This window comes from Equus quagga, chromosome 4 (genome assembly GCF_021613505.1).
Source record: "Equus quagga isolate Etosha38 chromosome 4, UCLA_HA_Equagga_1.0, whole genome shotgun sequence".
Classification (NCBI taxonomy): domain Eukaryota; kingdom Metazoa; phylum Chordata; class Mammalia; order Perissodactyla; family Equidae; genus Equus; species Equus quagga.
Window position 1 is genome coordinate 140,587,156 of NC_060270.1, and position 23,171 is coordinate 140,610,326.

Below are 23,171 nucleotides of genomic sequence, written 5' to 3' on the forward strand. Positions count from 1 at the left end.
AGAAAGTTACACTTGTATATTTGTGACCGTGAGAATGTGAAAGTTGAATGATCATATACTTTTTTCATCTTAGTTTGTTGACTTTGAGTTGACATATGTGACAATGCCGCTATTCCTTCGCATAATATTTTAAAAACATGCTCCCATTGAAATGCAGCCAAGTGTAAATTTGGTCCTCTGTGCTTACACAGGCCTGGGAGGCAGCGAGCAGTGGCCCCTTCTGTCTGAATTACGCTGGTTGAAGAGGAGGAGGAGGAGAGCCGTGAATGTAAGCGTGGCACTGAGCCCCGGGGCGCTGTTTCCCTCAGCACATGGGGGCCTGCCCTTACAGTATCGAAGTGTACCTAAAACAGCTGGGATTTGGGGACTCCTCTTACAAACAAAAACAGCAAACCCAAACACCCTGTGATCTGAGTCTTGTAGGCATGTTGCTTGTTATTCGGGTTTCCCTGTGGCGGTGGAAACTGAGGACAGTGTTCCGTGAACCCTGTTGTCATGTAAGGAATGTATTGTTTTAGCTCTATTTTCAAAGTGTTTTCTTGTGAAAATTGCAGTGTATCTTTTTCTATTGAAAGTACAGGCATTTTTTCCCCAATATGGTTTATAGAACATTATGTAAAACGTCTGCTAACAAAAAATGTAGGAGGAAGAGTTAGGTTTTGAAATGTTGACTGTCACACTTATTTCAATTTCTTTCCAATTAAAAATTCTGCTATACCAAACTTTGAAGCTGGATATGTTTTTCTGAACGGAATGAATCCATTTGACCATTAGTATCATGGCAGTTACTAAATAACAATCATGTCATTATATAATCAGCGACTGTCGTATGGCTCCCATGTATTGATAAATGTATAGGGTCTTTGTAAGTGAAATTATGTTCCTAGGCTTTTTCATAATAGATTAGAAAGCTGTAATGATGGGGACTGTTTGGTAATTACATGGTGAATGCTATGTAACTGAAAATTAATTCCACAGCATATAGATTACATGGTAATTTACTAGATAACTTAATGAGTAATTATACTGGAAATTGCACATTTTAGATAATGTTTTGCTGGATGTATTTTTTGTGAAAAAAAGTAGACCACCAGCCATCAAAAACTTAGTGATTAAATCATCCTCTTTTTTATGAGCCCGCCTTTGTATTACGGTGATCGTGGATATGTATATACATACATATATATATATATATATATATATATATTTTTTTTTTTTTTTTTACTTAGAGATCTCTTCTTACTTGCTCTTGAATATGTCGCTGGTAATAATAAATTTTATCTAGGATACTGACATTTTACTATAATCTACTGCCATCAAATATAAACTGATCAATGACCATGTGCTATTCTGATTAAATGAGTTTTAAGTAGATTTTCTTTGAAGTTTTAAGTAGATATGAATATTTTTATCAGATCCTATTGCCAAAGAAATTGACATTTATTTATTTTTTACAGAATTATACTGTACATTTTTCTCTAGAATATTTTTACATGAAAATTCATATAAAACAACACGGCTGTTCTCTATCTTGATGAGAACTTTAATGATAGTTAAATATGACTCTTTTCTGAATACTTGAATGCTTACCCCCACTTTATAGCCACTTTTTTAGATTTCCCTGACCAGGTTTCTTCCAGGGTGTTTATGAAGTAGGCAGCAAAGAGTTCTTCTGAAATTCGGAGTCAAGCTACAACTTAGCAGTCAGCATCAGAGATATGTTATATCAATCACCCTTATGACCATATATTTTTATATTTTTATTTTCCACAGCCATCTCGTGGTGTGTTTGAAGAAATGAAATATTTGGAACTCATGATTGTTAATGATCATAAAACGGTAAGAATACAGAATCAGTGGGTTTTAGACCCAGTAGCTTACTTCAGAAAGAATGCATTTCACTTTATGTATCATCATTATTTGTTACTTATTAGGGCCAAGATGTTTAGATGCTTGATTTGTTTTGGAAATATTAAATGACTTGATTTATCTCATGGTGTTTGGAAACACCAGGTTTTATAGAATTTTCACAACTGTAAACTTTCCCTTTGTTTAATAATGATTGTAATTAATGAATTTAATTATCTATTTGGCATCTTTCACTTGTCTTCATTTAAAATTCTGATTCTCTACTTTTCTTCATCTATGTATTTGGTTACTGCTTTCTAATTTTCCTGCTTGACTTTGCTCTGCTGACATTTTATTTTTTCCATACTAATTATTATCATTTGTGGCAGATAAGTATATATAATAAAGCCTTGATCTTTAACTGATGATTTTTCTTCTTTACATATGGGAAAGATGAATAGTGTTATGTTACTTTTGTCAAAGTAAAATGTGATTCAATGTGTCATTTCAGTAACTCTTAAAAGACATGAAAAATAGTTATTGCCCTCCATTGACGCCTCATGGAGGTAAAGTAGAAACTTTCTTTACCGTACTCTATTTGACCATTTCCCTTATGAAATATCTTGGCTGGAGCCTGGAGTGTTCTGTAGCGTCTTGGTCAGTAGGCTGGTTGTTGGTGTACCCTGTCCTTGCGGGGTGCCGACCAGTGTTTACACCCGGCTCTCTGAAGAAAAAGCCTTGATTTGAAATGTTTGCTGATATCCAAGCTGTAAACGCTCCCACTATGGCTGATGTCGAGCTACCGAAGTGAGGTCGCTAGATGAGGAGCTCAGAACAGACACGTCCAGTGGCTCTTGTGACCTGGGCTCCAACACCCCAGTGCCACACTCCCCAAACTGTCCAGGCCAGTTGTAATATTTGTTGTAATTACGTAACTTAACATTAAAAATTGCATGCACCAAGACAAAGAGTAGTTGTTTTTATGAAAACTAAGTTACATTTCTGGAAAGATGAGAATCTTTTAAGGAATACTTAAAATCCAGGTATGGGTGAAAAACTCGTAAAAGATTGCAACGCAAATTCAGAGTGCTTTGCAAATATCTTTAAGTCCTTGTTTCACGTTGAGGAAGTCAAAATTAGAGTAGTAGACTTATAGGATGAGGTTGTGTTTTGTACAAAAATGACAGCATGAAATTCTCATCTACAGACCCTGCTTAGAAAAGGCCTTGAAACCAAATATTTTTTGAAATAAGGTGACAATTTATAGTTAAACTTTTGAGTCTCTACTCTAACAGTTGTTTTCTATTAATTACCAAGTACTAATTCAAATATGCTGAATATTATTCAATAGAATACCTCTTAATTTTATATGCAGGTTTATTTTATTTACCAGCAGCTTTTAAATATATTGCTTGACTCCAGCAGCCCAGGGTTTCAACGGTTTGGATCCTGGGTGCAGACATGGCACCACTCATCAGGCCAAGTTGAGGCAGCATCCCACATGCCACAACTAGAAGGACCCACAACTAAAAATATACAACTATGTGCTGGGGGGGATTTGGGGAGAAAAAAAGCAGAAAAAAAAAAGAAGATTGGCAACAGTTATTAGCTCAGGTGCCAATCTTTAAAAAAAAAAATTAAAGAGATACATTTAAAAAAATAAAAAATAAATATATTGCTTGATATATGTTAGAAGAAGCAGAATTTTTCAGAATTACATATAATTTAGGAGAGGTCTTCCCTGGTAGAAAGGAAAACTAAATGTCTAGGGAGCCATTTTAGATAATGAAGGCTAAAATATGAGTGTCTGAGTGATTGCTTGAAACCCCAAGATAGTTTTTTCATCTGAATTATTTTTGTTGATTGAGACGTTGAGATTTTTTCCGGCTACTTCTCAATCCTTAGCATTGTGCCACGTTGTGAAACTATGGCTTTCGAAACCTAAGCTTTTTCCAACATCAATTATACAAATACTTTTAAAGTAGGGGTAGGGGAAATATCAATGAAGATATATATGATGTCTTTAAATTCACAAAGTGCATTCACACGTAGCTGGTAGTTGATGGATGACTGGTCGTTCCACGTCTCTTGTTCCACCATGCTCTGTTAGGGAGGTACATGAAGCTATCGACCAGAGAGCAGATCTCAGTAAGTGTGCAAATAGGAAACTTGAGAAGTTTTTCAACATTATATATTTTAAATTTATTTTTTAGGGGCTGGCCCGGTGGCACAGTGGTTAAGTTTGCACATTCCACTTCGGTGGCCCAGGGTTCGCTGGTTCGGATCCCCGGTACAGACACGGCACTGCTTGGCAAGCTATGCTGTGGCAGGCTTCTCACATATAAAAAAAAAAGTAGAGGAAGATGGGCATGGATGTTAGCTCAGGGCCAGTCTTCCTCAGCAAAGAGAGGAGGATGGCAGCAGATGTTAGCTCAGGGCTAATCTTCCTAAAAAAAAAAAAAAAATTATTTTTTTATCTTTTCAAATGGAAGCATTTAGATAATCTTGTCTTTATTTTATGAATAATAAAATAGCATCCTCCTTTAAAATGTTTTCTTACGTGGAAAATTTCTACACATTATACTATATATTCTGTGATAAAGTTACCTTATTTAGGCTACCAAATATTTTAATGGTAAATCTTGGTAATTCATTTTATTGTTATTAAAATGAGTGAAAACTAGGAATGATATATTCCTCTGTTTTTGAAATCAGGAAAAAGAACTTAATTTGCACTGATAAATTTGGAGGAAATGTATGTGAAGAAATGAAAAAGAAATGAAAGTTTTTAATCGTGAGTGGTAATATTGCCTAAAGTAGAAAGAAATTACCTAAGAAGATTTCTACTGTTTAAAGAAATATATCTCTGGGCCAATAGAACTAAATATATTCCTTTTGCTTTAAGACCAGGGTACATCCTAGTCCATAATAGTCCAAACAAGTGTGTCATTTTATCAGAATTCCTTTTCTTATGAGAGTTGATAAAAATTCTTTTTTAAGGTATGCTTTATGTGAGATGAAGATAGATCTGAATTTGATTGCCGCAGACAATGAAAACTTGGATGAGAGTACTTAAATTCACATGTTGAAAGTAAAGCTGAGCTAGAATAATTAGCGTCTATTTTTTAGTGTCTGGAGGTTTGCTGTTGGGTTTTAGGGTGATGATCGCACTGAGATTACTCATCTTACAATCTTCATGCCATGTTCGACAGGGCAGTAATTTTGATAACTGTCACCCTTGGGCTGAAAATCAAGCTCTAATTTTAATTTTTTTCAAAAGGCAAATTTCTTAAGGATTTTATTTGTTCAGGAAGGAAAAGCAAATTTGGCGCTTTAAATGTAGATTATTTTCAGTGATCAGAAAATGTGAAAGTAAGTTTTATCATAAATGGAGATTGTACATTTTTCTTTGTATGCGAAATTAGTTCTCATTCCTGCAGGAAATAGAAACATTTTGCCTACATTTCCATTCAAGCTTACCTTTTTAATTCAGAGAAACCTAATACTGGCTTCCTGAAAAAATGCACTTACTTTATTTTGAATAATCACCCTGTTATCAGTGGCTTTCAATTAGGAAAAAAAAATCTCTCGGTTTTGTGGAAAGCCTCTTGGTAGCTGAGCGGCAGAACCCAATTTATGAGTCAATTATAGCCTTGATATAGGTCTGCAAACATTTCTTTGAACCACTTAAGCTAAATATAAATATTAAAAACCTTACTCTAATAGAAAATTAGTTGAAATATTTTAAAGTGCATTAAAAACAAATATTTTACTTATGCTTTTGCTATATTTTTACATGTAAGTCCAGAAGTACAAATATGTAATGATAACAAATATTTTTCAATGTAAACTTCATTTGATTTTCCTTGCTTAAAAACCACTCTATCTTATAGGTACCTAACAAATTATGAGTTCTCATCAATAATCATGATTTATTAAGAATATACATATACTATTTTGTAAGAATTGTTAACTGAAAAAGTTTATCTCCTATCTCAACCCAGAGTAGGCACTGAATTCTAGCTGTGTGATCTTGGCAAAGTTATTTGTCCTCTCTGAGCCCCACTTTCCACATTTATAAAACAGGGATAAAAACACCCACCTCATAGAGTTGTGAGGAGCAAACATTTGTTGTAGAGAAACACTCGTCATGGATCCTAGTAAATCCTAGGTGCTCAGTTAAATGGAGCTTTAGTGCCCAGATCTCATGGTCACTGTTGGTCCGTGCCTGACTCGACTCTCAGCAGCATTGGACACAGTTGGTTACTCTCACCTATTTGAAGCATTTTCTTCATCTTTCTAGCTCTCCCTCACTGGCCATTTCTTCTTAGTCTTTTGCCTTTGGCCTTTGGAATTATGGGAGTGCTCCATAGCTTGGTTTGGGGCTCTCTTTTCTTTCTATAACTCTCACCCAAAGGGCCCACTTCCAGTCTCGTCTTTACGTGATAGCACGACTTTAAATTCAGCACTCTCTGCTTTATACCTGTAGCCGCTGAGTTCCCTTCTCAAGTACCCAGCTGCCTCCTCGACATCCCTACCTCAGTGTTGGATGGGCACCTCACACTGGACATTCGAAGTCAGAACTCTTGGTTCCTTAGTCCTAACCTTCTCTTCCCCTAATCTTTCTCACTACTTTAAATGGCACCACCATCCCCCAGCTATTCAAGTTCAAAACCTAGGAGTCACCTTTTATTCTTCTCTTCCCTCACCTTCCACATCCTATACATCAGCAAGTCTTGGGAACCCTGTCTTCACAAAGAGTCTACCCACCTCTCTCCACAGAGGTCCAGCCGTCACCACCTTTGGCCTGCACTGCTGCAGTCGTGTCCCCACAGGTCTCTGCTGCCATTTGCTCGCCCCACAGCAGGCAGGGCCATCTTTCTAAAAGGAAAATCAGAGAGGTGGAAATTACAAATACCAACTAAATAAAGAACTTGCCACATTTTGCTAGACTTTAAAAAGAATTCATTTTATTAATTTGTTTAACTTACATGTCATATTTTCCATGGTCATTATGCTATAGAAAGAAGTTCCCAAAAAGGACAAATTAATGTTCAGAAGCATAATAGGTGCATAACACCACTGCATTAGAACAGATGTCAGCTAATATCTGTCCCCTCTTTTTGCCATGGGTGCTTCTTAATGTCCAGACTTTTTTTTGTGTGCAATTCAGTGGCATTTAGTACCTTTGCTACGTCGTGCCATTACCTCCATCTAGTTCCAGAACATGTTCATCACCCCAAAGGACTTAATGTTGAAAAATTAATTTTACTTTAAAAGATATCGTTGAAATTTTTCAGCTTGTGGAATTTGCTAAGGAACTTAAAATCCTTAGCTATTTACAGCAACTTCTTTATTTTAAGTTTCAAAACCCTGTTAAAGTGCCTGAAAATTTTTAGATCAATATGATGTTTTATGACCCCGTTACGTGCATAGATTGAAGTTTACTGTAAAAAAGCATGTGAAGACAGTTTGGGTGAGATTATGATGCATGGCGGTAGCAGTAACATAAAAAGTAACAGTCATGCTGTCTGAGTCTGTTCAGGCTGCTGTAACGAAATACTGCAGACAGGGCGGCTTATAAACCGCAGACATTTATTTCTCACAGTTGTGGAGGTTGAGTAGTCCCAGGTCCAGGTGCCAGCATGGTTGTGTTCTGGGGAGGGCCCTCTTCCTGGCTCACAGCCGCTGCCTTCTCGCTGGGTCCTCGAGTGCAGGAGGGTGAGGGAGCTCTCTGGGCCTCTTTGTAAGAGCACTAATCCCATTTGTGAGGCTCCACCTCGTGACCGACGCAGCCCCCAAGTCCCCACCTCCTAATACCATCACTTTGGGGGTTCCCATCTCAACATATAAATTTCCGGGGGGACACAAACATTCACACTGCAACAAATGTTATATATAAACAGTTAAAAATTAATAAATGCTACTAATAACACAATACTGACTTATTGCACATTTATCACGAGTTGTCAATGTGCTGTGTGTTATAAAAAATAGATATCAGGTGTGTGAGCATGAAGACATATTCTTTGTTTAAAAGACATGGTAACAGGGATAGAGAGGCTGAAATGAAAGGAGTGACAAATTTGTAGTGCGAAAGTGGACAGAGGAGGAGAACAGAGTATCACGGATTTCCAGTGTAGAGATATTTTTGATCTTTATGAACGATGTGTTATTTTAGTGATCATAATGGAAGAGAGATTTGAAAGACTTACGGTAGAAATCCCATTGGGTAGTTTTGAGTAGGTTTTTCTTTCTCCTCAGGAAGGGCATGAGCTCCCTGTGGTCTACGTTTGCTCTCAAATGTCCTCTTTTCTAAAACTGCATTCCTCCAGACATTGTTGTATAATTATTCTATTAATTTCCTTAAGTAATCATAAATAACCATAAACACTGCTGACTGTCGGTGTGCTTCATTTTTGCTTTTCGTCTCTCTTTGTTCTGACTTTGAGCCGTCACAAGCAAAAAGCTCCGTTTGGGGAGGGATTCCTCTCAAAGAATATCCTAAAATGTGTGACAAATGCATCCATACCACGGACAGTGTCTAAAGTGCTGCCTGAGACATGTTCTTGATCTGAGTGTTGAGCAAGGAGGGCTCGGACGGCATTTCTTGCTCTAAGCCCTTCATAAGCTGGGGAGGGTCTCAGTGGAAGCAGAAGGGTTGCGTTTGTAGATGTGAGGACTGAATGAACCTCTCCTCAGGGTAAAGCTCTGCCCGCGGGTCACTACGGGCCTCCTCTGTACCCGGAACTGGAGCAGGTGCTCAGCTAGCCGGAGAAACAAAGTAAGAACCACCATACTCAACATGGCACACATTGAATTCTGTATTTTTAATCTCCATTTCCTCTACTGCTGTGAGATTTCTGCTCGTACTGAATTTTGAAGTTTACCATTAAATGATGACTTAGCAGTGACTGGTTTGTCTTTCTTCCCCAGTATAAGAAATATCGCTCTTCTCATGCGCACACCAACAACTTTGCCAAGTCTGTGGTCAACCTTGTGGATTCTGTGAGTAGCCTGGTTTTCTTGAACCTGTTTTTTCAAGATGGAATGGTGTTATTGCTATTCGCTTGTTACTTCAGTTCTTTCTTGGGCAAACGTAAAAGTGCCATCCTTGAGCTCATCTGACTGAGAAATTACAGAGTGGTCTGCCTCACCGAGAGCAGTGGTGTCAGAGTTTAGGGAGATGTTGAGTTATGCTTGGAATCCCAAAGCTGTGTTAGCATTGCTTCAAGTCGCGTCTAGACCTCATTGTCACCAAGCCTGGAAGGACAAAAATAGTGGAGAAAACGAGCTACCAAAAGAGTGTAAATTGTACTCATCAAATGAGACTTTGTTGAGCTTATGGCAAAAGAGATATATGTTCTGTGTATATATATGGCAAAAGAACTAGTAATTGTCCTAAATATATGAACTAATAATTGTCATATCTGAACTAGTATTGTCTTAAATGTATAGCAAAGAACCAATATCTTGAGGTGGAGTGTGTTTGGAGAATAGAAGAAATATAAAAAAATTTTTTAAAAGAACCCAGATTTATTTTCTTAGTGCTCCCATTAGTGGAATGCTTCAGACTTTATTTCTAGATGACAGAATTAAATGCAATCTTCAAATAAAACTAATTAGAAACAGTAAAATATATATCTTCTTACAAAGACTTCTAACTACAAATCTTTCATATTGATATTTTTTGCCTCTCATTTTGTAAGTTATAGAGAATGAAAGTTAAGATTTTCTTCCTTTTTCCTGCTTTAGGTAAGAATTCGATAGATGTGAATATTATTCATTATGCTCTAATAAATAGTTTAATTTGACTAGTCATAATTTAAAAATAGTATACTTCTTCTTTGTGTATTCTAATGTAAAGTGCTATCTTGTTCAGCTAAAAATATTTTTATCTGATATTTATTGTATGTTCCCTCTTAACTGGGAAAAAAAACTTTTTATAAATTGCCAACTATCTAAATGATACTTTCTCCAAAGAACTGCCCTCTTGCCTGCCTTTTAAACAATCCACTTGCCTCCAATCGTGAATACTCATGACGTGTCGTACCTGGCCGACACAGCAGAGCGCAGGTAGAGCGTGCGAGGATGGGCACGCTGTATCGTGCAGAGTTAGGGTTCAAACTCGGAGAGCCAGTTGATACCCGGCTTATTAACTTTCTTTAATTTCAGCTCTTGTCAGTCTTCTCAGAGGAAAACTATAAGTGAATATGGAAAAGAGAACTTAAGCACAGCTCGTCCCTTGCCACAGCTGTTTACTCTGGAGCATCTCTGTGTTAGACATTTCACCGTGATTTAATAGAATCACGTCTTGCAAAGAGTAGTTTTTATTTTGGGTTATCATACAAGCTTCTGGGGCCGACCAAGTAATTTTTAAAAGACGTTACGTTTCACTCGTTCCTCGTTGTAAACTCGTTACAGCTCCAGGTTGCTTTAGACGTGATAATATTTCCTTTCCTCAGTGTCTTCAAAGATCATCCATCATTTTCTCAAATAGCTTGAAAATAGGACAAAATGACAACCTTCATTGAAGTTGCTTAGTTGTGTGAGTTATTTAGCTATTGGGCCAAAAGTAGAGAAAGAGAGCAGAAAGACAGTTTAGACATTGTGAGTGAGGCCGCCCGGTGGTGAGGATGGAGGGGGTGGTGCAGGCTGCTCCTCCCTGTGGGCCTCAGGTCCGTGCCTCTCTCCCAGGGCTCTTGTACTTGTCATATGACAAGGCCTCCAGGGGAAACCCGCCACGCTGTTGGTGCTGGTCCGAGGACCTAGTGACCGTTCCAATCCTGCAGGACCAACGGGTCGCACTGCACTTACTCAGAGCCGTGGCCAGGCCCCAACCCATTCCCTCCTGCGAGGTTTGGAAGGTGACTTTACTGAGCCCTGTTTTGAATTTATCTCCAGAGTTTAGAATCTTGACATCCCCACTGTCTGTAGTGAGATGCTGGGCCCCTAAATGTGCTGACTCACGATTGAAATCCCCTTGCAGGAGAGGCCAAGTTGTGGGATTGTTCTTTCTTTTTGCTCTTGGGAAAGAGAAAGGAAGGGGGATTCTCCATGAAGAGCTAATGCTGACCTCGTGTTCCCCTCCCCTCCCCCCTGTCTCTCCGCTGACTCTGAATCACTGATTGTGCATGTCTGACCCAGTGTTTTCCTCCTGCACCTGTCCTGCTGTCTACCCTCAGATATACAAGGAGCAGCTCAATACCAGGGTCGTCCTGGTGGCTGTAGAGACCTGGACTGAGAAGGATCATATTGACATCACCACCAACCCTGTGCAGATGCTCCATGAGTTCTCCAAATACCGGCAGCGGATCAAGCAGCATGCTGATGCTGTGCACCTCATCTCGTATGTACCGGTAGTCTATGGTTTGACATTTGTCTCTATCCCTTTTATCAGTTGAGTTATATATCAATGTATTGATCTTGAACAAGATTGATGTTGAGTCCTCTCTCTGTTGGATAGGAAGCATGAAGGTAGGCTGTCCAGTGTTGAGATGGGGGTTCCACAGTCGTTCCTACTTCCAGATCTTCCATTCTCAAGGTCAACTTATGATTCAAGATGGCTGCTGGTGCTCCAGCCATCACAACAGGCAGCAGGAATCTCAGGCAGGGAGGAGTGCCAAAGGGCACTCCTTCCAGCTGAGTTAGCTCCCGTAGAGCTGATTTCCTGGAAGCTGCACATATCAATTTCACCAACAAATCATGTGCTAGATCTTAGTTACATGGCCACACCTAGCTGCAAGTGAGGCTAGGAAGTATAGTCTTTTGAGGTGAACCATTGAATAAAATTGAGATTTTTATCCCTAAGGAAAAGGGTACCATACTTTCTTATGATATAGTAAGCTGTTCTCTTCCCCACTCAAGGCGAAGCTGTTTTCAGACAGTCCTCAAGCATCTGTCCCAGAATCAGACCAAGCGAGTCCTCTTTCCTTTCCTCTCACCTTTCCTCTTTCTTATCTTTTCTCTCAGCCTTTGATCAGCAGTTTGTAATAATCAGCAATATTTTGCATAACTGCTAGATATTTCCTCCTAGAAGAAAGTCAAAGCGCTGGTCTGTTTACCTCTGTGCCTCAATTCCTGTGCCAGTGTTTAGTAGGTGCTCAACTAATACTGGCTCAACTGGGGTTATTTAACGTGACGTAAATTTAAAGGTATTTAAAACAGTTTTTGACTTCTCAAAGAAGGGTGAGTTTGGGGTCTTCGGCACAGGAGAGTGAGTGACATGTTGTGGGAGAGTTTGTATCATGGTCAGTACATTGATTTCCTAATAGCACTTCTCTTGTCCCCAAGACGTGTGACATTCCACTATAAGAGAAGCAGCCTGAGCTACTTTGGAGGCGTCTGTTCTCGCACAAGGGGAGTTGGTGTGAATGAGGTAAATTTTATCAGTTTTCTTCCAGCAGAGTTTTGTCTTTGCATCTGATCTTTTTCTTTCCTGTGGCCTAGTTTACATCCCTCTCAGGCTTATTTAGGGTGACGGTGACATTGAGAATATAGCATGAGTGGTTTACGTTAGTAAGTAGGACCCGAAGTGGTCTTCCGTGTTAGAAAAGAGGTATTGCTTCATTTTATAATGATAGTTTTTCCCAATTATTGGGCAAATGCAAGCCAAAGATTGGCCCAGAGATTTTTTTGGCCTCTATATATAAGTTTTTATAAGCTTATTAATCCTTCTCTCATAACTTGTTTTCAAAGCTAAATGCTCATTCTGCCCGTGTTAGCTTTAACTCATTTAAATCAGAGTCTATGATTGTATCTAATCAGCATCTTTGTTTTCTCCCTATGTAAATCTTTCATCTTTATACCTTCTACCTAACTATCTTTAGAATTAAATGAAGCAAATATTTCCTTAATCTCATTGTTTGGATTTTGGTGCCTTCATTCATATAAAGGAAATTCTTATAAAAGTTGGCAACGGCACCCAAAAGCTGAACCAGCTATATCTAAACCCTGATCAATACCAGAGAATATTCTGCCAGGTTATCCCAGTAGCCATCCCAAGTGGAGACCTCTTGGCATGTTTGTAGTGAGTTGAATTTATTCTTGGTTTGGTATGAGTTGAATGGGGGCACAGCCTTTTATCACTTGTATTTGATGTTTCAACGTGAGAGGTGCCACATAGTCAGAGAGGCTGTCTGCTTTTGGGCCCAGCTGTGAGGAAGAAGTGATGAGAAGCTTAGAGCCCATCCTTTGATGCCGCGAGGCTCTGTTAGGGAACTGAGATGATATGTGTAATGATTAAGAAATAATAACTAGCTTTGTGCACTCTCTCAAATGTTTCCCACACACTTTCAACTCTGAAAACAGTATGGTCTTCCAATGGCAGTGGCACAAGTATTGTCGCAGAGCCTGGCTCAAAACCTTGGAATCCAATGGGAACCTTCTAGCCGAAAGCCAAGTATGTACAGTGACCTTCTTACTCACTTTCCTGTGCCATTCTGTCTGTATAATGCATGTCCAGTCAATAAATAAATATTTTTCATTCCTGAGTCATTATAGTTTAATAGCAGTGTATTTCTTTCCTCTAAAAAAAATTATAAAATGAGCAACTTACGTAATTATTAATCTATGTGGGTTGTAGAAATGTCCTTTTCAAAATCCGTAAAGTCACACTCCTTTTCTCAGAGGGTGAGCAGCTCTTTCTCACTCTGCAGACTCGGGGATGCGCGGTGAGGACTCTCCCTCTGGGTTCTCCCCCCTGGAGTGTGCACTCAAGGTGCCAGATGAACCTCCGTCGCAAGTGTAATAATAGCGCAGTTGGATTGGGAGCTCAAACTCTAAACCTACCCACCTGCTGGAATTAAATGTACCCACCGGTCCCGTCGGAAGAGTTGGGGAAGAAGCCTCCCCATGACAGGAAGGCCCAACAGGGCCGCAGATCCCACGAGTAGGAGAACAGCCGGGGCCTGCCGGGGCCACTCTCCTCCCTGGTCAGATGAGAGCTGGATGGGAAGACAGGGCTAAGTTTCCAGTGGCAAAGTGTCCAAGGCCCCTGATAGTTTTAGGGGTCTGTGAAAATTTTAAATTTCTTGTAAAGTCAGAGGAATATCCAACCTGGATTTGATTCCTCTTTATACCAACACAGTAGTAAAATATAATTTCTAAAGCATCTTTTGGCAGAAGGGAGAAGTGCCAAGGGCCCACGTGATACAATGCTGAGGAAAGAAGGACCGGGGTTCACTCAGGTTATTCTCTTGACCGGGAATTAAGCGGAAGTCTACTCCCCCTGTGAAAATATCAGACACCAGAGTGAGGGTCTCCCTCCTCCGTCCCCAGAGAAGAAAAGCACAGAGAGCTACCTTAACATCAGTCTGTATTTTATACTTTATTGACTACTATCAAATAATTGTCAGTATCAAATAAGTGTCATTAAGACATAGTATTATGGAAACTTGAAACAAAATATCTATCTAGGGGTGTCTAGATTCCCCTTTGTGGGCATATTATTTCATCGCTTTATGGGTGTATTAAGTCTGGTGGCATTTAGCAAATCTCTACAAACTTTCCTTTATTAATATCTGGCTCGGAGTATTGGCTTTCCCCGGGAAATGCATGGTGCACAGGAAAGGAGGTGTTTCAGGTTTCATTCCCTGGCATGGATGCCTTGGAATCAGAAAGGAGTAGGACCAGGCTTACGACCCTGTTTGAAAACCGTGGAGGCAGGAAGAGGCCTGTGTGGGGTCCACTGAGATGTGTTACCCAGGTGGATGCTAGGGTAGCATGAGAAACAGGCTTCATCACTGACGCCTGGTACAGCTCCTTCCTCCTAAAATTCTTAAGTCGTTTGTGAATTGTTTACTTAACTAGATAATTCGCTAGTTCTGAACTTTGAGTTTCTTAAACCCATTTGGAAATCTTTCTTTAAAAATATCTTTATCTATGATAGAAAAGAGAATAGGAAGAAATAAATGAAAAGAGCAGCCATCACAACATTAATATGCCAATCTACGGTATCTACATCAAGTTGATGATTGGTATTTAGTTTGAATGATTATTTACACTTCTACTTTGGATTGCTCTCTTACCCTGAGCCTTTCAGCACAATTTTATTCATGTCTCTGGCCCATCCTCGCCGTGCCTCTAGCAAATTGCCTTCTCTGACCTCCAGTGTGCTCTGTTAAAGGACTTGGTGGCGACTCATTGTGGTTGTGCAATGGAACATTACAGTTCTGAGAGCACACCAGCGAGCCGTCCATGTGAGCCCGGGAAGCACTCTGGGGGATGCCTTCCCCATTTTAGAGGTGGAAACACTGAGACCCGAGAAATGCCGAGTCAGGTGCCTATGGGGCTCCCTCTCAGGGGGAGCCAGGACCAGCACTCTGGCTCTCTGGTTTCTAAACCAGTATACTTTTCATTAAACATTGGAACTAGGAACTTGGTTGAGTTCTCTGAGTTACAAAAATGAAGACAGGCGCAATTTTATTTCTCGCCAGCTGTTGTCTTAGGAAGTGATCTATATGGCTGGAAAGGATAAAGAAATATTGATTGAAAAGAAATAGGTTTTGTTTGGTGAGACTTCACATTCTGTGCCTATTTGACGTGGAATTGGTGATAGGAATTATTTCAGTGCAAATTAAAGATGTGACTTTTGTTGTCCCCTTTTCCCCTGTCTCTCTGATTGTTTCCTTGGACTAGAATGTGACTGCACAGAATCCTGGGGTGGCTGCATCATGGAGGAGACGGGGTAAATTTTTACTATGCATGCATTTTACACACGCCTTTGCTAAAATTGCTGCATATAATGAGACACACAGCCTCGCAGGTCCTGCTCTTCCAGACTGAGCCTTTAGTATAAACTCAATAATTAATTATCTGGTGTTTTAAAAGTAAAGGGTTAATTCACTTTATATTTTAGTGTTTCGTTTAAAGTTGGTGATAAAAGTAAAATATAGTAACAACCTCTACGTCTATTAACCCTTAAAGGAAACACATTAAACGCTTCTAAGTTTAGTAGGGGCATTAATTTTTTAGTACACTTAGAATAAAAGCTGGTTGTCAGTGAAAATCAATTCAGCCATCAGTTTATATTTTAAAGTACTCGTAAATATACGTGCAATAGAAATTGTACTGTGCCACTTATACAGTCAATAACACGTTTTTGTAAGACAGATTGATTGCGTCTACATTAGGTAGTTTTCTGCTTGACAGACTTTGAGCACTTTCTCACCTGGATCCTCTCTTTTTCTATGGATACTTTGGGAACTAGAGCGGCTGCCCCAGAGCTGCCGTTGCGTCCGTGAACCGAGGCCTGGAAACATTGCCCTCTTCCCCGGGATGCCTGCCCCACGGGAGCTGCTGCCCGGTGCCCCCTGAGCTGGAGCCAACCCTAGTAGATGGGAGGGTTTCTCATCCACAGGCCTCTCCTTCCTTTGCCCAGGCCAGACATCCGCTCACCAGAGGCCATTTCTGGTCCTGCCCCCACCCTTTGGGCCCCAGTTGCCAGAGGCCCTGACCTCCCTGTACGCTGCCCCTTCCTCATGCTTCCTCCAGGAGGCCAGCTCGTGGGGACGAGAGCCCGTGAGCCTGGGGTTTGCATAGAGAGTCAGCCATTGTGCCTGCTGTGTTAGAACACGTGTTTCTGGAAATGCAGTTTAAACTTGAGACTGTTGGCAGTCGTGGCCCCTTACTTTTGTCCCATAGTTTAGTATCATTGTGGCCTCGGATGGCTGTAGGAAGGTAACCATTATGATGTTGGTTCCGGAGGGAGATGTCTTCAGTCTTCTAAACTCCCAATTTCTAAATGAAATTTTGGACTGACTACCCATAGGGTATAACAAAACTGTTTAAAGTTCATATGTATTTTCTCAAGTGTACATTTCTGCATAGTTAGAGTGAGAGACGACCGTCCCCAATGGCAGTTTTTACCTACTTCCATACACTGCGCTCGTACATCAGGATACACAGAGCTACAGAATTACAGCGCACAATAGGTGGCCTGTCACGCTCAAATCAAGAGCTAGTACAAATATGCCCAAGGAGTCATTATGTATGATTCAGTGTGACCTTGACCATGTGTATAATATTCCCATCTGTACTAACACACAGATTGTAATTTGATTAATTAAATCACAGAGAGGCTCATGTTATATTCCTACTAAATCATGAATATCACCAAATAGTATTTGAAGTTGAGAATAAGGAGCTGTTCTTCACGGGAGCTTGCCCATTATTGTGTGTATGTGCAGTAGAAGTGTGTGTATGTAGATAGGTGTGTGGACGGTCTCCCGTCTCTCGGGGTCCTGTGGGCCTGAACTGTGCTGCTGAGCCTGCGTCCGGCTCTGACGGGCTGACCTCGCGGCTCCCTCCTCCAGAGCGGGACTAGGCCTTCCCCAGCTCCCTTCATTCTGGACGAGGCCTGCGTCTCTGCCTCTACTGAGACTCGCAAATGAAAAGGACCACGTTTTGAAATGCAGCCTAGAGGGAGAAGTTTCGGGATGAGCTTTTCAACACTTTCACCCCCAAGCACAGAAGGGTTGTAACCCAGGCCCCCAAATCTGCGATGGCCTTTGAATTTCTATTTTTACAAACTCTAGCACACACACTTATTTGGCAGTTTGAACATAAGTGCCTTGTCAAAATTTGTGTAGAATCACCTGGACCCAGAGTGAACATTTTGTTCTAATTCAAGGGTTTTAATTTTCTTCGCTGATGACTGCTTTGGGTAGATCATTTACATAATTGATTCTTTGTTTCCTCAGGGTGTCTCATTCCCGGAAGTTCTCAAAGTGCAGCATTTTCGAGTACAGAGACTTCCTGCAGAGAGGGGGTGGCGCCTGTCTTTTCAACAGGCCAACAAAGGTGAGTGACTTAGAAGATTCGATGATGTCTCCAATTTTTTTAAGGTGGAGCAGCGCTAAGTCTCAGGTGCTTGTCTTGGAAGGAAGTTTCTTGTCAGTCAGATGAATACGTAGCTACAAGGGGCATTATGTTGCAGACCGAGTCCTGTTTACAGAGTGACAGACCCACAGTTTCGCTCTTTCGAATCTCTGGTTTTCCAGGGCTGGATGCTCTCCCCAGCCCTCCCCTCCTCAAAACAAACAAACAAGCAAGCAAACAATCGTTCAATTAAAATACCTTTGAAATGTTCATGTGAGGGTTTTCAACCTGCTGCTAAGAGTTCCTGTGTTAGGCTAAGATGTCTTACTTTAACCCATTTTTCTGACAAAAATTCAGTTTCCCCTTGACATTCTAGAGGAGTAACTAATTTCTTGGCTTGTCTTTTTTTTTTTGAGTGGTCTAATCTCCCAGACAGGAAGCATTGCTAATATCAGCTAGCCAGAAAATGGCCCCAGGTATTTATGGATTCCATAAATACATAGATGTATTTATAATATACAGTCTCTACCTGGAAAGGTTCACATGGTCAAGTGTATTTCATCAAAATATGTATATACAGTGCCACAATCCTTTATCCACAATTCCTTAACTCAAAAAGCTCTAAAATTGGAAGTGTTTTTTGTAAGTTTCCAGAAAACACATTGGACAGTAAAACTTGTCCTGACCTGAAAATCTGTATTATCCCCATTCACGTAAATATTCATGTCTTACTGCAGAAACGTTGATGTGTTTGATTAAAGAGTGTGCACCAGGCCCTTCAGGGTTATTACAGACAACATGGTAAATGCATCACACTTTTCTAAAATCCAGCAAAGCCAGAGTTCCCAAACTCACCAGCTCTAAAGCTTTAGGATACGGGACTATGGACCTAAAGTGGCGTATTTGGAAATGAAGTTGCTCAAAAGGCAAAAAGACAGGATCGATGCTAATTAGCACATGGTATAGAAATGCTAACATTGCACACCCCATATTTCCTTTTAAAGTACTACTTCATAAGTCAAATACAGTCCATTGCTGTACAAAATGTTTAATACCCTGCAAATTGAGACAGCGGTGAAATCATGTCAGCCTTTTTTTTTTTAAGTTGGTGACTAATGTGAATAACTGACAGGATAATTTATTCCTCTCCCCATAATTAAGTGATACTGCCGTAGTCGGGACGGTGGCTTGAAGCCTGACGTCTGTCTAAAATCTCAGTAAGGAAAGAGAACAGGTCTTTTAAAGCGACCTTGTGTCGTTAAACTCAGCCCCCTGCTCTCATGGCATTCATCTCACTGCGACAGAATGTGAAAGCTTCAGAGTGTTTAAAATGGGTGAAATGAGTAATGGTGAATTAATGTGAGCTGCCGGCGTTTTTGAATTGCAGTATACGTGGCTAATTTTACCTGCCTTGCAGCTCCTCAGCTAATTATAAGCATCTCGCCTGAGGAAAGAACGCTGAGTTGTTTGGAAAGCTTAAGATTTCTGGTGTGTGTGTAAAGATGGTGAGCCACCTTTAGGTTTCAGAAATTGCCTGTGAGGAGAAAGACAGTTATTTTGATAACTTGGAAACTAAATAAAAATAACTCTACATCTTAAATTTTAAAAGTTAGTAAATATGGAATTATTGCTTTTTAAACTATGTATTAGAATGCTTAAGAAAAAGCTGCCTGTGCATTCCAGTGGAATAGTTGACATGTATGTATCAAAGAACTGACTGTTTTCCAGGTGTTCCTAGTCGATCGATGAATGTACGTATGTGTGTTTGACGGGTTATTTTCACATTATCTGCTTGCATCTTCTCTGTGCTATGGGAGCCTTCCCAACTGCCATGTTCTACGTCTGGTTTGTGACGGACCTGCCTCAAGGTGGCAGGAGGGTACTAGGGAAGAAATCCAGCAGGCGGTTCCATGGGAGGCCTGATTGAGAGCGCTAGCCATGTTCCAATCTGCCCTTCCTTTTTCCATTTTCTTCTCCCTGCTGATCAAAATACTTCAGAGGTTAGGACTGTTGATTCACCCACTGGACTCCCCACGGGAGAGTCCGACCCGAGTCTCCTGGAAGCCTTCTTGCTTCCTGTGATCGCTTTCCCTTCCTGGCAGTGGAGGGAGCATCAGGTCTTCCCCAGGCAGGCTCAGTGGAAGGCAGCCCTTCCTGGGGTGTGTGGCTGCTGGGAGTGTCTCTTTCTCCCTCTCACATTTGTGGCTCCGAGCATTTGGGTTGGGATGTACTATTCCAGTCTTCACCAGGTGAGAAACTTGCCCCAGGTGATGAGAAATACAAATGTTTCTCATAAAGAATCAACTGCCTCAACAATTGGCCTGCAATACAGTTTATCTGGCCAGCAAGTTCATAGCACCGGCAGGTTGGACTATTCTAGAAATCTGACTCTTCCATTGCTGCAGGAATGGTTGAGAAATTTCTATGCCTCTTTGCATTCGTCTGCACATTTACTTAATATGCTTCAGACAGTGCAGATTTATTTTCAGTGAGAATGATGGGCGTGGATTTTTTCCCTAAGTTTATTTGCATTTACTTGATTGTATATATCACATTTGGCTGTGACCGAAGCTTTTTTATCTTTTGACAATTTTTATATCCTCTCAGCTGCCTTGAGATAAGTCAGCAAATTAGGTGTCTGTGAGTTCACGAGCAGTGAATTTTAGCTCCATTAGCAAATAGGAAGAGTGATCGGCTCCTCTTGACAGCTGATCTCCGTAGAAAGTGGCTCTAATGGTTGAGGTCGTCTCTGGAGCCCACCGCCAGAGAATCCTCCACGAGACATTATCCCATTTAAAATAGGTTTTCAGAAGTGTTATTAATAAGTGAACAGTATTTCCCACACAGACGTCATTTATAAGATGCGATAACCGCAGATCACAGAGGAATATCACGTGATAGCTGATTATAGGGCCATGTGTGTGGCTGATGGGTATGTTGATTTTCCATGATAAATTGAAACGTTTTCCCTTTCTCTCCCTGATCTCTTCCAGCTCTTTGAGCCCACGGAATGTGGGAATGGATATGTGGAAGCTGGGGAGGAGTGTGACTGTGGCTTCCATGTGGTAGGTATAGGAGATCTCTTCGACCTTCAGCTCGGCTCCCACCCAGAGCAAATGCGAACAGTAGGGGTGAGAAGCCTGTGCTGTGCTGCACTGTGATCCTTCTGCCTTGCTCTCTGATCTCTCTCATCAGCGCTTGGTGTCAGCTCAGACTCGTTAGAATTAATCATGTCCTTATGGCCCTGTCTGAGAAAACCTAATGAATTCTTCTAATCAAATTCCCTACCTCTTAAAAATTCATAGCTCTATTCATCTCGGGCAAGTTTTACTAACTCATGAAGCATTCTTTCTTGTTGTGTATTATTTTTGTCTTTATAAAACTAGATTGAGTATTGAGGATGTAGTAGGGCTCACCAAAGGTGGGGTGCCTGCTAAGAAATAAGCTGGCTTTTTGGTAGAGAAGCCCTGTGATAGAAGAGAATACTTTGCTGAGGAATATGGCAGGAAGGAATCTGTCGTTGTTTAAAGTGGTTGTTTCCTGAAGTTTTTGCTAACTGTTGTACAAATCTCTTCCTCTGGGTTATGTGTAAGTCACACGTGGAGTGAACGTTGAGCGGCCGGTGGTGTTCCCTGTCTTACTCACGTGCGTGTCCCCTGCAGGAGTGCTACGGGCTGTGCTGTAAGAAGTGCTCGCTCTCCAACGGGGCTCACTGCAGCGACGGGCCCTGCTGTAACAGCACCTCCTGCCTTGTGAGTTCCCTGGCGGTTTCATCTTGCTTTCCACTGACATGTTGGCCAAGTATTTCAGGGTGGACATGGAGCGTTTGTATAGCTTCTCACAAACTTGTTGGTTGACAGTGTGCATATTAGCCTGGCGATTTTGTAGAATCAATACATCTTCCCATTTTCTGTGGGTCACAACGTTTGTCTTTACTGAGATTGACTATCAGCCGTCCTGTCCTCCAGTGCCTCCCTAAGAAAAGATCCTATACTCCATCGAAGTAAACGTCCAGGATTGCCCTGCTAACACAAGTGAAAACCAGATTAAACGGTCGAAGAGAAGACGGACACTTCCTGTGATCTTTTGAATGATATGGCCTACTTAGAACATTTTTCTTTAAAACTGACCCTAATTTATTTTAGACCTTGAGCCTAAAATCTAGTGCTCATATTTTCACATTTGGCTTTGTAAATTCCTTATACAGGCAAGAACGCCAGATGAGGGAGCAGTGTCTGTCTGTCTGTTTGTATGTGTCTATACACAGCCTGTGTGTGGACATAGTTACTTCCATCTGCAGAGACCTCCAGTTAGTTTTTGAAAAGTCATTTTTTCAGTCTTCCTTTTTCTCATCTATAAAACATCTAATATTCCTTATAACCATAAAATTACATGATTTTATTATTTTATTCAATACCAAAGGGTGTTATGCATTATGGTATTCGAGAAGATTCTCGCTTAGTTTATACTTGCCTTGTTTCCCCTCCCAGATTATAAATTGCTTGAAGGGAGCAGGCTCTTTCCTTCGTCTTTTACCCACCCCCTTCCCAGACAAACAAAATGCTGTGTATACAGTAGGCATTCATATGAATTCATTGAAATTTGATTGTGTATATTTAGCCAAAGCAACGTTGATGTCCAAGCTAATAGGTAAATTAGTGAAGGTTGGGTCTATGCGTCAGTCTTCAGAGCGATCTTAAACGTTTCTATTTTAGTGCTTTGCTCTTTGCTCTTTTGTCTTAAGCCGCACCAGTGTTTCTTCTTTACAGAATTGCCATTGCATTGTTTTCCAGAAATAACACTCTGAGACAGTGGGTTTTGATGCATGAACATTTGATGCCTTGGTTAATGATTCGTGTTTACTGCAGAGAGTGGCCTGTGGGCCTTGTGTCCACTCTGCAGCTATCTTGCTGATTCACAGGGAGCGTGGTGGTGGCTATGAGAGGGTATCAGGGTTATTGGTGGATAGAAGAATGCTAGCTCTTTGAAGCGTTAGTTAGGCTGGCTCCTGATGCTGAGTTTTGCTTTGCAGTTTCAGCCGCGAAGCTACGACTGTCGGGACGCTGTGAACAGCTGTGACATCACCGAGTACTGCACTGGAGACTCCGGCCAGGTACGGCCACCGAGCTTCAGCTAACATGGTGGACTTGCAAATACACATTTTAGAGCTTTCAATTTGGATTACATATGAGAACATGATTAGGTTCCTTTGTTTTTTTGTTTTAATTTACCTTGTCTTCTAGTAATTTCTAGCTCTTCACCGTGCCTTTATTTTAGGAACATTTATTGCATTTTTTGGGGGAACCAAATGTCTTTTCTTCTGATTTTTCCCCTTCAAAATTAGTTCCTTTATATGGTTTACATCCAACTAATTGATTTTTTCTTTCTTGGTCCCCACATCTAAAACAGTATGTTCACACTAAGGAAACACTAGTGTAATGTTTTCAAACATTTTTAAGCCACAGAAACTTTTTTTTAAACAAAATTTTGGATGGAAGCCTGAT

The 23,171-nt window shown here is 40.7% G+C and overlaps 1 protein-coding gene across 1 annotated transcript in view; it reads left to right on the top strand.

Moving 5' to 3' along the window:
* Positions 1-23,171, top strand: part of ADAM23 (ADAM metallopeptidase domain 23) — a 149,385-nt gene that overhangs the window by 89,687 nt on the left and 36,527 nt on the right. The window contains exons 8-18 of the mRNA XM_046659669.1: positions 192-268; positions 1,774-1,839; positions 8,785-8,856; positions 11,034-11,197; positions 12,142-12,226; positions 13,159-13,249; positions 15,487-15,535; positions 17,550-17,649; positions 20,661-20,732; positions 21,330-21,419; positions 22,700-22,780. Of these exons, the coding sequence (XP_046515625.1) occupies positions 192-268; positions 1,774-1,839; positions 8,785-8,856; positions 11,034-11,197; positions 12,142-12,226; positions 13,159-13,249; positions 15,487-15,535; positions 17,550-17,649; positions 20,661-20,732; positions 21,330-21,419; positions 22,700-22,780 (947 nt within the window). The remainder of the gene's footprint in view (positions 1-191; positions 269-1,773; positions 1,840-8,784; positions 8,857-11,033; positions 11,198-12,141; positions 12,227-13,158; positions 13,250-15,486; positions 15,536-17,549; positions 17,650-20,660; positions 20,733-21,329; positions 21,420-22,699; positions 22,781-23,171) is intronic.